Raw genomic sequence first — 17,194 nt, forward strand, 5'->3', positions numbered from 1 at the left:
TCACCAAGTTCACATGCACTATGAATCTGCATCACCTGCCTCTCCCTGTGCCTTTGCTATAAATCGATCACCCAGCTAGATATGAGGTTTAGCAGGCTGAGCGCGCAGGCAGAGGCATGGGAGGGAGGTGGGCAGTGCAGATTCCTGCTAGGCAGCAGGCCAGCTTCGGTGGCGCCAATCTTGGCTAGGCTGCTGCTGCAGTGCTTGTGGCTTGGCTTCTTGCTGACTGGCAGAGACTCCCCAGCTTCAAGCCCTCTGGGTCAAGGAATGCGCGGGCAAACAGCTGCCAGGCTCCTCCTGGGTTTCCATAGGTCCCGGATTCAGGCTGCCGCAGGGCTGTGATGTGGGTGGAGGCACCTCCTGTAATCTTTGGAATTTACTATGAACATTTGCCTTAAATACAATAAATTAAATTTTTGTTAAGAACTGGATATATAATTTTTTAAATAAAAGATTAACAAGATGTAAGTTCTGGCACTTTTTTTTTTTAACAAAAAAAAAGCACTGGACATAGGGAAAGGATAATTTTCCTGGAGGTGGGAATCAGAGTGGTACAATCTTTCCGCAAGTATTCAGCATTGTAAAAGGAGGTCCATCTTGACCACCTGTTATCAGGCAGCCTGTTCTGCACCCAAATCTTTTGATGTCAAAATAAGTGCAAGGCATTCAGTTGATGGAAACAGCCATTAAAAATAATTAATTTGACTCATGTATAATTGACATCACAGGGAATAAGTAAAATATAGTTTCATTTACAGATTGCACCGTATGCTACCTGCGTGATAAATGGAATCTACTGGGAGCAGAACACCCCGCGCTTGCTAAACAGACAGGATGCACAAAAGCTTTTGACTCCTCTCCAACCTTCTCCTGCTGCTACAGAGGGCTGTCCTGAATTGCCGCACAAGTAAGATGTTTTAACTAGGACATGATCTGGAAACAACCAGTATCACAGTGGGATGGATGGATGGAGTTGGAACCAGCTTGTCTGGCACTGAAAGAAGAAGCTGGAAAAGCATTGGAAAAGCAATGTCCTTTCCATCTGTGATTCCCTATGCCAGTGATGGCGAACCTTTTAGAGACTGAGTGCCCAAAAAATGGCCCTGCCCCCATTCTATCCCCTGCCCTGCCTCGGCCCCGCCCTCACCCCATCCCCCCCACCTGCCCGCAGGACCACTCACCGCCTCCAGGGCCCGCCGCAGATTGCCCAGGCAGCCCAGCAGTGCCATGGCAGCCACGCCCTCTGCCCACCCCCTGCAGCATTAACTGTGCGCAATGGGACATGAGAGCAGAGTCTTGTCTACACTGCCTGGCTGCCATGTCCTTGGTTGCGCTGCTTCGTGTGGGCCACGCTCGGGGGCAAATCTCCCCTGGGGGGCTGCTGGTGAGGAGGGGGTTGCGGGGAGGGGAGGCTGGAGCAATGGCATGTGTGTCCACAGAGAGGGCTCCAAGTGCCACCTCTGGCACGCGTGCCATCAGTTCGCCATCACTGCCCTATGCCATTTTAACATTACTCCAGAAGATGCTCTGATGTTCTGGGAACACGATGAGAGGAGACACTGTAAGTTGCAGGACAGATGATGATTGGAGAACTGGCCCTAAGGTATCCAGAGTAGCCAGATGCCAAATTATCTTCTTCAGCTACTATCTTCATCATTCCCATTATTAGTCATGCTGGCTAGGCTGGCAGAGTAACAGTGGCAATTAATTTATCTAGTTGCTAGTTAAATATATCTCACCTGTCTAATAAAGACAAATAGTAATAAAATAGCTTTCCCCAATTTATAAGGAGAATATTTAAAGGCCTGTCAGCAACAAATATAGGGCAAATATCATTTAAAACTTGTTACGGCACGCATGACAGTTTAAAAACTGCAGATAAGTTTGGATGAAAAGTTTTTTGCCTGTTGATAGGTAACATTGAAGAATTCTTTGCCAATCTGAAGATGTTAAAATCCTTACAAATAGCATGTTTCCAAATGATGTCAAGATTTATAGACCAATCATTTGAGTTTGAATAGAATATATCAATTCTAGAAAGAGACACATTTAATCCCAATTATAGGGGTTTTCTGGGAAGGATCCTAAGAATTACATTTCTAATTAATAATTCTGTACTGAAGTCACAGTTGACTAAATTGGTATCCTTCTAATCTATTCTTACCAATGCAGTAACTTTTCTGTTACTGCTAATAATAATCAATTTTTTTCTCTACTGAGTTCAGATATTCATATGGTTGTAGCCACACTTCTCTATCTTGTTTAGGTAACCTGGTGACCTCAGATTTACCACTAGCTTGGTGGCTGGTGCTGGTGAAAATGAATCCAAACTATTTGGATGACAACAGTTACCTATCTCTATCTTAATATGACCTACTGTATGTGGTTATTGCGTTATGATTTCATTAATGTTAGGCATGTCACTTTCTGCAGTCTTGATTTTCAATATACCTTTAAAAATACCCAAAATAAATAGAAAAAAATATTCATACTACTGTACTTACATCTAAACTTTACCTGTGTGACTAGCATTATGTTAGCATTCTTCCCCATTGCTTTCATTCCCTTTTAATAAAATTTTACCCTGGAGTGCTTCTCAGGTTTCCAGTCTTATCATTTTTTATGATTAATGACAATCTTGTTTAGATGAATGTAGCTAAATCAACCACATTATATAAGCTATACATAATGTTGAATAGACACATACATGCAGAGAGAGACAGAGAACGCTGTAGAGATATTCCTAATTGGCGTCACTGTCCAATTAGAACATGGTTAGAAGTCCTTACATGTGTTCAAAAATACAATTCATATAATTTCTGAAGGTGGCAATTTTTTTTACTTATCCATAATGACATACAGATCGTCCTTGACTTATGACCACAATTGAGCCCAAAATTTATGTTGCTAAGTAAAACATTTGCTATGTGAGTTTTGGCCCATTTTACCACCTTTCTTGCCACAGATGTTAAGTGAATCATTGCAGTTGTTAAGTTAGTAACACAGTTGTTAAGTGAATATGGTTTCCCCATTGACTTTGCTTGTCAGAAGGTCACAAAAGGTGATCACGTGACCCTGGAACCCTGCGACCGTCATAAATAAGCGTCTGAATTTTGATCACGTGACCACAGGGATTCTGCAGCTGCAGTCGTAAGTGTGAAAAACGGTCATAAGTCACTTTTGTCAGTGCCATTGTAACTTTGAACGGTTACTAAATGAACTGTTGTGAGTCTAGGACTACCTGTATTTCATTCATTATTCTGAGGAATATCTTTTTGTCAGTGGATTATTATTTTATTTTAATCAATTCTAGACTTGTTGCAATATGTGACATCTCAGCAGACACTGAAGGATCTATAGAATTTATGACAGAATGTACAACAATTGATAGTCCATTCTGTATGTACGATGCTGACCAGCATATTAATCATGGCAGGTAAGAGATTTTATTTTTTAATTTTGTACTGGCTTGCTTTTGAATTGAGGATTCAGGGTTTTTTGTCTTTTTAATAGTGGTTTTGGAATCCTTTACTTAAGTAGGATGAATAATCAAGCATAAGGGATGCTAAAATAATTTTGTTTAAGAAATTTCTGGAAATAAAACTTTCCTCTCTAACCACCCCTTTCTTGGCAGTCATTTGTACACGAGCCCCTTCTCAAACCACTCTGGAAGGGCAAGGGTTCTCTTAAATAGTGTGCAAAAATTCATCAGACTTTTTGGAAGAGAGATTTTTTTTTAATTTTGTGTACTGCTTACATTAAGATCCAAGCCAGATTTGGGAAGTAAGTCATCCTTCCTAGCATTTCCTAGACAAGTGGTTCTCAACCTTTTTAATGCCACGACCCCCAACCGGTTGTAAGTCGAGGACTACCCAACTGGTCGTAAGTCGAGGGCTTTCCCTGTCCAGGAACGCTGCGCATGTGTGGTGCCGCCCCCTGCGCCGGCCGAGGCGTAGCTGGCAAGCAGCAGAGATGGCGCAGGCAAACCACCGGCTGGGCCACCAGGTAAGGCACCCGCCGGGCCCCACGCACGCCAGCAACCCTCCCTGCGCCCACCGGCCTCCCACTTCCCACCCCTGGCCCTCTTTTATTTACATTTTTAGTAGTTGCTCAGCAGGGAGGGGTGGAAACTTCCAGATAGCTCGCCTGCGCTGCAGACAACTTGCAGCATCGTTTGCAGAATGGGACTTTTGGCAGGCTCAGCAGGGCAGAGACAGCCTGGACAATTCCTATTGGCTTTCAAAAGCCAATCGAATAAAAGGGAGTAGCACAACTAAGGAAAAGGGGAAAAAATGGCAGACTGCGTTGTTTGGCGACCCCCGTGAAATGGTCGTTCGACCCCAAATGGGGTCCCGACCCACAGGTTGAGAACCACTGTCCTAAACCCTATCTGATAGGTGGTCTCCTCAATCTTAAGAGACAATTCTTTTCTCCCCCAACTTCATCCATAACATCTTTTTGGCTGTTCATTACATGGAATGAAATGTCTCTCTCTTCCAGTGTGGAGGGATCTGGGATTTTGATGTGTTCTATTGATAACCTACCAGCTCAGCTTCCTATAGAGTCAACAGAATGTTTTGGAGACATGCTGTTCCCCTATATTGAAGAAATGGTAAGTAGATGGTGCGCCTTTTGGTCTATTCAAAATAATAGAAATCTGCTGTAAAATGTAACGGGCTTTCATGAAATGATTTCTAGATACTCTTTCTTCTTGCTAAAGTTTTAATATTTTCAAATATTGTTGGACAGCTTTTTTTTCTCCCTCTGCTCACATTGTTTGAGAAAAAAATCATCATCTGGGGATAAAAATATGGGAGATGAAAGTTGCATATATACAGTATATCATATAGGAATAGTTTCATGAAAGTTGTCTTCCTACCTAAATTATGATGGCTCTTTTCATCTGTGCTAATTTGGGCAGTTCTTCAAAAGATGGCTAATGAAACATTTTTTAAAAAATTGCAATGGATAATTGCAATGGATTGCAATCTGATTGACTGTGGTATCATGATATTACATATGTGATATTTAAAATGGAAAATGGACTTTATTGGATTGAGAAAAAAACGGCTGTAAATAGTTATGGTAAAACCAGTGAAAAATTAGACAGCTTAAAACCAATACAGGAATACTTGCAGCTAATGGCTTCAATATTTAATACAGCTTTAATTTGCACTGAAAATATATTTTGGGTAGAGTTGGGTAAAGTAATAACTCTGTTTGTGGAGTCTCTGAACTTGGTTGTTTGCTTTCAGATGTTTTATTTCCTGAGTAGGTAATTTCATCAGAGCTAATGAGTGTACAGTTTATTCCCTGTTTATATATGTACTAGCTTGCCCTACCACTGTTGACAGGGATGCGGTTTTCCTCGTAGTTTCTTGATTAGGGCATTGGGAGTTTTGCTAGATTTTGTCTGCTGTTAATTTCTGCTTATCTGGGTGTTGATTGGTGGAGTGGAACATGGTCTTTGTTTCCCTGTTTAGCTTTTTTATTGGTTCTTTTGAATAGTGTGACACACATCACAAAGGTGCAGCAATGCTTTTGATATCTGACAAAAGCATCCAATCCTATGGATGCCTCTGGCAACTATAGTTAACCTGATTTTACTTTTATCTTTATTGATTCAGCCAATAAAACAATTTTCTGACAAATGATAAATAGAGGTTAGGAAAGATCTTATCTTGAGAGGGCCATTACTATTGCAATGATTTTCTAGATACTAGGCTTGCAATTCCATATCTTAAATCACTAATTGTATGACATGAAAACAATGAATTAAATAAATAACAGCATTATTGACTGTTTTAAGGATACTATTTTCAAAATAGCTATTAAAAATAAATATGTTAAATATCAAATTTTAATCAATTTGGATTCTAAGTACATCTTAAAATGGAGACACCAGTGACTGAATTTGGGATAATCTCCCATAAGACTAAGCAAATCTGTTGGCTAGAAATGGATTTCAAGTGTCTTCATAGCACATCAAAAGTATTTTATGGTGCTTCCAATGCAAATTATTCCTTTTCTATAAAGAATTATTCAAATATGTTAGACTACAACATTCACAGTTATTGGTCTGATATCAGTTTGCCTACCTCTGTTTTACACAGTGCTTCTGTAAAATCCAGTTGTTAAGCTGGTTTCTTATAGTTTCCTAAATAGTTCCTTTGTTGTTGTGATATGAAAACTTATTTCTGTTAAACTTAGTTCCTTTCCAAATCTTACTCAAGCAAAAAGAATAATCTTTTATATTACTTTGCAAGAATCATAGTTCTTGCATCTCTTGCCTTCTAGATAAAACCTGTAATGAATGTCTTGTAGATTAGGCTTTTTGTTTGTATTTTGTCATTCTTCTCTCTAATCACACTCCCTGCCTTCCAGCTTTTGTAGTGTGTCGCAGACCAGGCATCCTTCTGATAAAAAGTTGCAACTGGTTTTCCTCTTTATATAATATAGTCTGTGGTATAAAAATATATTGTGCTTGTATCTTTCTCACCTCAGTGCTGTTAATATTAAGTTAAAATATGGAGAAGTTAATACTAGAAAAGTTTTAATTGCCAATTTCATTTTCAAAATAACGTGGCTACCATGCAGCTAGCATTTTCATCTGAGTTTCTGTCTTGACAGTTCCTAGGTTTTTAATAAACATTTTTCAAGGTTCTCTTACCTTCCAACATAATTACATATCTGAGGATGTGTGTGTATGTGAAAGCAACTTTTCTAACAGAAAACCTTGCTCTCCACAGCTCCTCTCTGATGCTTCAGAGTCCCTGGAAAGCCAGAATTACTCACCTGTAGTTAGAGATGTAAGTCTTATAAATCAATTGTCTTTCTTCCACACACTTTAAAAAGGAAATCTGCATGCCAAGGTCAACTGTAAGGAGAGTAATTATGTCTCTCATGTACTTTTCTAGGCAGTGATTACATCCAATGGTTCACTGACTGATAAGTATAAATATATCCAGAAACTGAGGGAGAACAGGTAATACAAGGTTTACTTTTTTCCTCTTCAGAATATATTCATCTCAAGTATAAAATTATTGAGCCTATATCTGCATGCTAATATGAATGTTTTGTTTTATGGGATGAAGTTAACACAACAATCACAATGTGTCTAGCTAAAGTCAAGCAAAAACAAAAAGAGCAAATATGGACCATTCCTTCTAGTGTCATCACGAATGATTAGATATTTGTGAGTCTTTGGAAAAATGTCCTAAGTTTATTTTTAGATGTGATCAGCTGGATTATAGTCTCTTGCCACTGAAATGTGTGGTATATAAAGATTCACTTGAAGGTGACATTCAGATTTGAAGGATTCATTTGAAGGCAATTCAAATAGTGCAGAATTCAGTTGGTACCCATGTTTCCCTGAAAATAAGACTTACCCTGAAAATAAGACCTAGCGTGATCTTTTTTATGTTGCTCGCAATATAAGCCCTACCCGAAAAATAAGCTCTAGTTAAGAGCATCAGTGGGCAATGGAGGGGTGGGCGTGGCCAGCACAGGAGGTGGTGAGCGCGCATGCAGGGGCTGAAGGTATCCGGAAGCAGCTGCAGCCCACCGCCTCTTGGCTGATGCACTCTTCATTTAAATTGAGGGTAAATTCCTCTAAGAAGCAGGTGGAGGCAGAGGTGCGGGGGAAGACACACAATCTGTCCCAACTGCTGCTTGCAGGGACTTACTAAAATAGGGGCTATTTTCCCCCTTTTAAACCTGACCTCCTTTTCAACGATATCATCCTGAAAGAACAATCTCCCTCCCCCTGGATCCATCTACCAGTCAGCAAACTGGCTCTTTGATTCCCCCCCGCAGGGATCCATCCAGCCCTTATGGCCACTAAGAGATCATTTGTTGGGCTTATACACGACCCTCTCTCCAAATCCATTTCCACCTCGGCAAATCCAGGGATCGATTCAAAGGCACCCCGCTGTAAACTCTCCCCAAGGCTGGCACTTGGCTCTCGGCATTACCACACACACACTTGGCAAACCACAATCCAGTCGCTCCATCCATTCACAGGAACTTAAAGAGACACGGCTCCAATTTATTGCTTTTTGTCGTCCCCTCCCCCCCATCTCAAGATAATGAAACAGCTGCCGCTTCCCAAAACAAACAAGTCCAATACTACCTGGAGGGTTCCCACACTTTTGCAAAAGTGATCCAAACACGGCATGAGGAACAGCCACCACTTTTCCCAGGCAGATGTGTGCGGGAGAAGCATGGCGAGGCAGGTACCCTAACCTTGTCTTGGCAGCTGGGAATGATGGGGCTTTTCATTCCTCAACTCAGAAGCAAGGGGAAGGAGAAGGAGGGAAAGGGAGAGTAGTCATTCGAGGGCTGCCTCTTCGCCAGCTTCTCCCCAGGCTTGCTCATGGGAACCTGGCACGGAAGGAAGTGTCTGTTTCTTGAAGATTTGTCCCAACCCTCCCATCCTCTTTGAACCTGGCCTCCTTCTAGGAGGGAAATGGAGGGCTAGGCTGGGCTGAAACGGAAGAGAAAGAGGGGAGGAGGGAAAAGCCGTGCAGCTATGGTAAGGACGAGGGGCTCGCCCGTCTCTCTGCAAACCCTCTCAGGAGACATGGTGTGCAAATGTAAAAGCCACTCCTTCCAAGTCAGCAGCAGTGGGCTACTTCTTCCTCTCCCCAGGAGTGTCTTGTCAGCATTCCCTTGATAGTCCTTCCCCTGCCCCCGCACAGTTCCCAGGGACGGAAAGGGGGTGAGAGAGAGAGGAGGGGGAACAAATGGAAAGGGCGATCGGACTCGCGGTGTTTTGTTTTGATTTGCATGCCGTGTCTCTTGAGAGGCCTCATGAAGAGGTGGGTGAGCCCCTCATCCTTAGCTGCTGGATGGAGGGCTAGGGTGGGTTGAAGCAGAGGAGAATAGGGGAAGAAGCCGCGCAGCTAAGGATGAGGGCTCACCCACCTCTCCGCGAGGCCTCTTAGGAGAGACGGCATGCAAATGTAAAAGCCACTCCTTCCAAGTCAGCAGCAGCGCCTGAATCAAAACAAAGCATCATGAGTCCAGACACCTTTCCTGTTTGTTGCCCTCTTCGGGAAGCGTTTCAGTAGCAGGTCAGGCTGGGTGTTATTCACGTCACATCCCAGGCAATAGCAGGTGTGCCTTCTCCCTTTCAAAACATGCTGGGATGCTATCTGAATAAGACCCAGCTTGACCTACTATTGAAACATTTCCCAACTCTTTCCCAAAATGTGCTTGCAGCAGCTGCTGGACATGTGAGTGCCACCCACAGCGGTCCAAGTTGGTGCAAGTGAGCAGCGAGCACGTTGAAAATAAAAAGCGGTACTCGCCACTGCTCCTTGCAATGCAGAAGGCAGTGAAACATAGAGAAGAGCCACTTTCCCTTTGGGAAAGAGCCGGGAGGCATTTCAATAGCAGGTTAAGCTGGGTCTTATTCAGATCACATCCTGGCATGTTTGGAAGGGAGAAGCCGCAGCTGCTATTGCCCATGCTGGGCTTTGCACGGTGGCGATGAGAGACTGCAGGATTTATTTTTACCTCCCTTTCAAAACATGCCGGGCCCTGTTGGGCGCTGCAGCTCTCGTGCCTGCTGTGTGATACAGCGCAGCTCCACCAGCAGTGGGGGGTGCTCCTGAGGTCATAGATCTCGGCTGTCTTGCCCTGTGCCAGGCAAGAGCAGCCCGGCAGGGTGGCCGAAAGCAGTGCTGCCAGGAAAGTGAAGACCTCCCATGAGTCCAGCAGCAGCACGGGCAGCTGTTCAGTGGCCAGGGGCTGAGAAGTGTCCCAGCAGCAGGGCCAGCAGGCAGGGCAGGCGGAGGCTGGGGCATGCCAAGAGTTTGGTGTGTTGCAGTCGCAAGCAAGTAGACCAGTGGTTCTCAACCTTTTTAATGCCGCGACCCCCAACCGGTTGTAAGTCGAGGACTACCCAACCGGTCGTAAGTCGAGGACTTTCCCTGCCCAGGAGCACTGCACAAGCGTGGTGCTGCCCCCTGCACCGGCTGAGGCGTAGCTGGCAAGCGGCAGAGACAGAACAGGCCAACCACCAGCTGGGCCACCAATTGGCCCAGCCCAAGGGAGGTAAGGCACCCGCCGGGCCCCACACGTGCCAGCAACCCTCCCTGTACCCGCTGGCCTCCCACCTCCCATCCCTGGCCTTACATTTTTAGTAGTTGCTCAGCAGGGAGGGGTGGAAACTTCCAGACAGCTCGCCTTTGCTGCAGACAACTTGCAGCACCGTTTGCAGAATGGGACTTTTGGCGGGCTCAGTAGGGCAGAGACAGCCTGGACAATTCCTATTGGCTTTTGAAAACCAATAGAATTAGACTCTATTCAAGATAGTCTATTCTATTGGCTTTCAAAAGCCAATAGAATAAAAGGGAGTAACACAGCTAAGGGAAAAGGGAAAAAAATGGCGGACTGCGTTGTTTGGCGACCCCCGTGAAATGGTCGTTCGACCCCAAATGGGGCCCCGACCCACAGGTTGAGAACCACTGAAGTAGACAGTGGGACGGTGAGGGTGGGACCTGCAGTAGCAGTGCTCCCAATCCTGATGGCCTCTGCGCTCACTGCTTCCTCTACGTGAAAAAAATAAGACATCCTCTGAAAATAAGCCCTGGTGTTTATTTCAGAGCCCAAAAGAAAATAAGACCGGGTCTTATTTTGTGGGAAACACGGTATAATAAAATGGTTTCTGCACGTCCTGATTGTGGCAACATGCAGACAACAACATCTATTTATACCTGTTCTTTGTTCCCTGATCAATGCACACTTGAGGACCTTATGGCAGTACAACAGAAAGCAATTAATGTTGCTAGTTTCTGGGCAAGATCTGTTTAACTTGTACATAATTTAATCTTGTATTTAATATTTTAAATTTTATGTCATATACTATGCATTATTTTAATTGTGATGCTTCTGACATTAACAAACAAACAATAAAGAGGCCTTATATAATATTAATTCTGAAAGGGTTACACTGGTTGCCTCTTGGCTTTTAAATCCAAGATGCTGTTTCCCACCTTTAATGTAAATTCAGAATCTGCATTTAATATTTACCGAGATGCCACGGATCACAACAGGAGAAGTAATGATGCTGAAATTTTTCATCTTTTCCCCTTGGGTTTTTGGAGGGATTTGGATTCTTCTTTGTTTTAAAATGTATGTCAATCATGTTTTAAGACTTAGGCTATATTTCTATGTGTTTCCCATCTCACAATTCGGAAAAAACATGTTACCATTTTTAGGGGTTGTAAGTGATTGTTGAAAACTTTGTTTTAATTTCTTAATGATTCTATTTCTCTATAGAAGCTTTTCCTTCAGTACCCCTCCCAGAGAGAGGGAGGATCTTCCAAGTTGCACAAGGGGAGATAACCTCTGGTTTTGCATTGCTTATAGAAGCTTTTAGAGCAGGGCTATGCAGCATTTTTTAAGTTTGGATCTCACTTAGAGTTCTTTTGGAAAGACTTCCACCAGTATCATGCAGTCCTGGGTCTTTCGTTGTACACTCCTGGCCTCAGGCAATAGATTTAATACTGCCATTGTAAGTCTCTATAAGTTTTGGGTTGATGAGTTGGCCTGATGGAGTTGGGATGATATTGTAGTCTCAAGACTGGTGGACAAAAAACACGCTTGGTGTCACACAAACAGTTCATGCCCAGGTAAAACACTTGCCTTCTAGCTGTGAATATCTAAATGGGTAGAAGTATTGAGGAAGAATGCTTGGACATTCCTGGAGTTGCTTTTTGCGTGGCTTGGACTGGTGATAGATACAATGTATACAAAGCAGGATCTATCTGCAGTTGGCAATCCTGCAGGAGCAAGCAAGAGTCTGAGAAAGTGATCTGCCCAATGAACAGCTGGTGGAAAGCACTATTGTTTCAGGAGGACAGATTACGGATCAGCGCGGACAGTTTGATTAAGATGCTGGAGTCCCAAAAAAGAATTACTCTTCCTGTTCACCTTCCTAGGATAGAAGTGAGCCCGAAGCGAAAGAAGAGGAAGAAGCTGCAGGAAAGAGACAGGGAGAGAGTGATCGAGTGAAACAGATTGTTGTTGTTGTTAATTGCAGAGTCGTGTCCGACCCATCGCGACCCCATGGACAACGTTCCTCCAGGTCTTCCTGTCCTCTACCATCTTCTGGAGTCCATTTAAGTTCACACCTACTGCTTCAGTGACTCCATCCAGCCATCTCATTCTCTGTCGTCCCCTTCTTCTATTGCCCTCAATCTTTCCCAGCATTAGGCCCTTCTCCAGTGAGTCCTTCCTTCTCATTAGGTGGCCAAAGTATTTGAGTTTCAACTTCAGGATCTGGCCTTCTAAAGAGCAGTCGGGGTTGATCTCTTCTAGGACTGACCGGTTTGAACGCCTTGCAGTCCAAGGGACTCGCAGGAGTCTTCTCCAGCACCATAGTTCAAAGGCCTCAATTCTTTGGCGCTCAGCCTTTCTTATGAAACAGATAAGACTGAAATTGTATAGATTTGTATATGTACAGTTTGTTAAACTAAAGCCAGAAAAGAATTGTGAGTTCCATCCCTTTTTCCCACCCTCTAGCACTGGTCAAAATTCTTTGTCACATCCATGTTATTTACTTGGCAGATGTATGTAAAATGTTTTGACACAGCATTCTTCCTGGATCTTTTTCTGGACTTCTTGGTGTAGCTTATAGCCCTGCTTTTTCCTAGTAGTCTTCCATCCAAGTATTAGCCAACTCTGATCTTGCTTAATTTTTTTTGAAATCAGCCAAGTTCAGATAGGTACTGCTTCTACCTACTTCTTAATATAAATTAGTTGCCTTTTAATTGGGACATGCAATAATTGTCTGATATGATAGGAACGATATTACATATTGTGTCCTCTTTGTTGAGGATTTTAAGATTCTATTTGGGAATAGTTGTGGGATTAAGCCCTATTGTCTATTTATTTTCATCCCTCCATTTGTGAATGAATTCAGATTCTTACACCTATATTTAAACAAACCTCACTGATCAATAGAGTAATGGCTATAATCTCTTGGACCGTATGTGTTGATATTATGATTACAGCAGAAGGAAATATATATTGATTTCACTGTAATCTTGTAAGTGTAAAGCTACTGGTAGAATTTGTAGAGGCATAGGGATAGAGGCATAAAATTGCACACCATTAAACTGACCATTTTTCACAATCAAATGCAAATGCAATATTGAAAATATTTTCATATGGGCTGAGGTTAAATGAGCTCTGAAGGAATAAAACCCTACTAATCAAAAGGTTTTTAAAGCAAATTTATAATGTTAACAATTGTGTTGCTTATTTTACTGAAACTCACTTTTAATTGTATATATTGTAGGGAATATATGCAGTCCCTGACCATGGATAAGAAAAAGAAGGTTTTAATACTTGGATCTGGATATGTTTCTGAGCCTGTAATAGAATATCTTACAAGAGATCCCAGTGTTGAAATAACAGCAGGTTTGTAAGTAAGGTTATAACCCTAAAATCTCAGCATTGCTAAAACTAATGGAAAACTGCTTTGTATTTATAAATATTTCTCACTTATTTGAGAAGGATTCTGTCTTTGTTCCTTCTTCTATTATTGGCTAGGATACAGGTAGTCCTCAATTTATGACCACAATTGGGACCAGAATTTCCATTGTTTAGCAAGTCAGCTGTTAAGTGAATCACATTCAATTTTACAATCTTTTTTTTGCAATGGTTGCTAAATGAATCCAATGCAGTTAACTGAGTCAGGCAGTCATTAAGTGAATTTGACTTCCCTCATTGACTTTGCTTGCCAGAAGACAACTGGGAAGGTTGCAAATGGTGATCACATGACTCTGGGACACTGTAACCAATGTAACTACATGCTGGTTGCCAAGTACCCAATTTTTTTTGTTTTTGCCTGATCATGGGGTTTGATTGTAAGTGCAAGGGCTAGTCGTAAGTCATTTTTTTTCAGTGCCATTTGAATGGCCACTAAACAAATGGTTGTAACTCAAGGACCACCTGTGTAGCCATTGGGTGGAATAAACATAGTTTCTACTTGCAGAAGAGCATCACTCTTACAGAAGCACCCTACCATGAAAACATATTTTTGAACTAAATCTTATGAAAACAACTACTTTGTATCCCACTTACTGATTTCTGAATTACATCAAAAAATGGGTAAAAGCAGAAGAAGGCAAGCCTGTGTTTCAGTACCAGATGGGATTCTGTACATCTGCAGGCCTGCATGTGTCAATATTTGCTTTGCTCTTCCTCAGTGCCCTGTTTTTTATTATTATGTTGTGTGTGTTTTTTAAAGACTAATATGGAAGCTGGCTAGAGTTGCCTTTTTGACTGAGGTTTATACATGTTTATAAATTAAAAAGAAACACATCTGAGATGCTTATCTAAGATGAAATTAACCCAATATACCTCTGTGCATTTATGTTTGTAATGTGCTGCTTGATCTTCTCCCTGAAATATGCTGTGTTCTTTTGGAATTAACTTTTCCAATACTTGCATTAGCATCTCTGCATTTTTTTTTTTAAATTGCAGAATTGAGATTTTGAGAATTGAGATTTGGATGGAATCTTGGGCTAGCCCTTCTTACTGTGATTACTCTTTAATTTTTGAAATTTTATTTAGTGATGTTTTCAACATCTCTCCATCCATGACTGATAAAATTGTTGGGTGGGGTGTTTTTTCTTTTGCCTTATTTATTTAGTTGAAGATCCAACTGCTAGCAAGTTGAGTTAAAATGTTCCTGACTGCCTACAGTGTCACCCACTTTAATTCCCTGTCTGGTGGAGAATGTGGGAGTAGTTGACCTGAATGGCTTAGAATGACTAAGCCACCATTTCATTATTTTCATTTGTTGATACTCTCGATTTCTTTCCCCTCCAAACAGTTTCTTCGGTGAGCCTTTGTCCTAGAACAGGTACTGCTTTGCCTGCATGGATTAGCTTAGTTTTAGCTAAATACTCCTCCTGTTCTTGCCACTGTGTACCACAACATGGTTTTAGAGAATATTCAGTTTTTGGTCCCTGATTCTACAGATAATATTTTTCAGCAATAAGCCTTGTTTGTTGAAGTTTTATTGCTCTAATCTATTTGATACCTCATTCTCCTTTCATCTTAAAATGCTGCCCCCCCCCCGTTCTAATGGCTGCCTTAAGAAACCATTGCAAATCACAGAAGTTTATTACACCTATTTTATTGCTTAAGAAAAATAATTTTGCCAACTTGTGATGGCTAAGGTACTAAAAAAATTTCCATTATTGGTTTACATGACCAGTTGGGCTTTATATCTCAGAGATAAACCCCTTATTTTCTGGATGGTTCAGCAAGCTATGCCTAATCTGATAAGGATGTGAAACTTTCTGACATTGTTTCAGTGGAGGAGGAGTGCATGAGAGCAAGGTTTTCGTGATCTCATCTGCTAACGCTAAGCACTGGTTCAGGTTATGGTTTTGAGAGGCAGCATACCTCTCAAAGATGATATACAAGTTAAAAATGCTGTGGGAGCCAGTCTTTTTCAACTATCATTCATACTCTCCAATAGCCTCTATCATGAAGACTCAACTTGAGCAGTTGTCCAAGAAATACAATAATGTTGTTCCCATCATTATGAACATCACAGAAGAGGAGAGATTATCATCATTGGTGAAGAAACATAATCTTGTAATTAGGTCGGTATTTGATCATGAATTTCAGAAAGTGCAAATGAACTGTTCCAGAATAAGGCTTGATAATTTAAGTATCTGATTCCTAGCAGTCACTCAGGTTTATTTATTGAAGCCTTTTAAGTGTTTACATCCACAATATGGTCCCATTAGTAGATAGCATTAGCATTGAACAATAAAAATGAATTATCATGATAAAATGATCTCAAAAATAAAGTCTAAATGTTTATGTTCATATCTGTCATAAGTAAACTCTGATGAAATATAGTGAAATTCACAAAAGATTATATATTAATACATTTGGTCTTATATAGAAGTTGCCTTTTTATTACTGTTTAAAACTTGGTTTTTTTTTAACTAAGAACATGTTCCAGGTTAGTTGAAATATACAGTATATTCTCTGGTTCTGGTGTTTTTTTCTCCAAAGAACTCAGGATTATATATGCTAATGAGATGTAAACTCCCTCCCTCCCATTTTATTCTTACAACATCTGTGTGAAAGAAGAAAGATAGTAACTGGCCCATATTCATTCACTGATCTTATTTATTTATTTAATTTATTAAAAATGTACTGAATGTGGCTGTGCAACTGCAGTAAATAACTGGGTGGAAACAATAAAAATCAACACTAAACAACAAAGATACAATTAAAAAGACAATAAATACAAAAGCTGAAGCATCTTGTACTTCAAAAAGGCATTTGATAAAGTAGACCACAACCTACTACTTGATAGAAAAATGTGGGTTGGACAGCATCACCACCAGATGGATTTGTAGCTGGCTGACCAGCTGTACTCAGCATGTGGTCCTCAATGGAACTGCATCTACATGGAGGGAAGTGTGTAGTGGGGTGCCCCAGGGCTCTGTTCTAGGCCCAGTGCTCTTCAACATCTTCATCAATGATTTGGATGAGGGGATAGATGGGGAACTCATCAAATTTGCAGACGACATCAAGCTGGCAGGAATAGCCAACACTCCAGAAGATAGACTTAAGATACAGAAGGATCATGAGAGACTTGAACATTGGGCGCTTTCTAACAAAATGAAATTCAATGGTGAAAAAAGTAAGGTTCTACATTTAAGCAAGAAAAACCAAATGCACAGGTATAGTATAGCTGATTCCTTGCTCAATAGTAGCAACTGTGAGAGGGATCTTGGAATCTTAGTGGACAATCACTTAAATATAAGTATGCTGCAGCTGCCAAAAAAAAAAAAAAAAAAGCCAGCACAGTGCTAGGCTGCATTAACGGAGGGATAGAATCAAGATCACGTGAAGTGTTAATACCACTTTACAATGCCTTGGTAAGACCACACTTGGAATACTGCATCCAGTTTTGGTCGTCACGATGTAAAAAAAGATGTTGAGACTCTAGAAAGAGTACCAAGAAGAGCAGCAAAGATGATTAGGGGACTGGAGGCTAAAATGTATAAGGAACGGTTGTTGGAATTAGATATGTCTAGTTTAATGAAGAGAAGGACGAGAGGTGACATGATAGCAGTGATCCAATATCTCAGGGGCTGCCACAAAGAAGATGGAGTCAAGCTATTCTCCAAAGAACCTGAAGGCA

General features: G+C 41.4%; 1 protein-coding gene across 3 annotated transcripts in view; it reads left to right on the forward strand.

Annotated features, from left to right (window-relative positions):
• Positions 1–17,194, forward strand: part of AASS (aminoadipate-semialdehyde synthase) — a 52,001-nt gene that overhangs the window by 12,806 nt on the left and 22,001 nt on the right. For 2 of the 3 annotated variants that reach the window (XM_039328259.1, XM_039328261.1), the window contains 8 exons: positions 759–907; positions 3,314–3,436; positions 4,501–4,612; positions 6,750–6,809; positions 6,918–6,985; positions 13,310–13,431; positions 14,852–14,881; positions 15,506–15,632. In XM_039328259.1, coding sequence (XP_039184193.1) covers positions 759–907; positions 3,314–3,436; positions 4,501–4,612; positions 6,750–6,809; positions 6,918–6,985; positions 13,310–13,431; positions 14,852–14,881; positions 15,506–15,632 — 791 coding nt within the window. The remainder of the gene's footprint in view (positions 1–758; positions 908–3,313; positions 3,437–4,500; positions 4,613–6,749; positions 6,810–6,917; positions 6,986–13,309; positions 13,432–14,851; positions 14,882–15,505; positions 15,633–17,194) is intronic. The other variant, XM_039328260.1, reaches the window with a different exon arrangement.

This window comes from Crotalus tigris, unplaced genomic scaffold, assembly GCF_016545835.1.
Source record: "Crotalus tigris isolate CLP2741 ecotype Arizona unplaced genomic scaffold, ASM1654583v1 scf7180000024375.2447938, whole genome shotgun sequence".
NCBI lineage: Eukaryota > Metazoa > Chordata > Lepidosauria > Squamata > Viperidae > Crotalus > Crotalus tigris.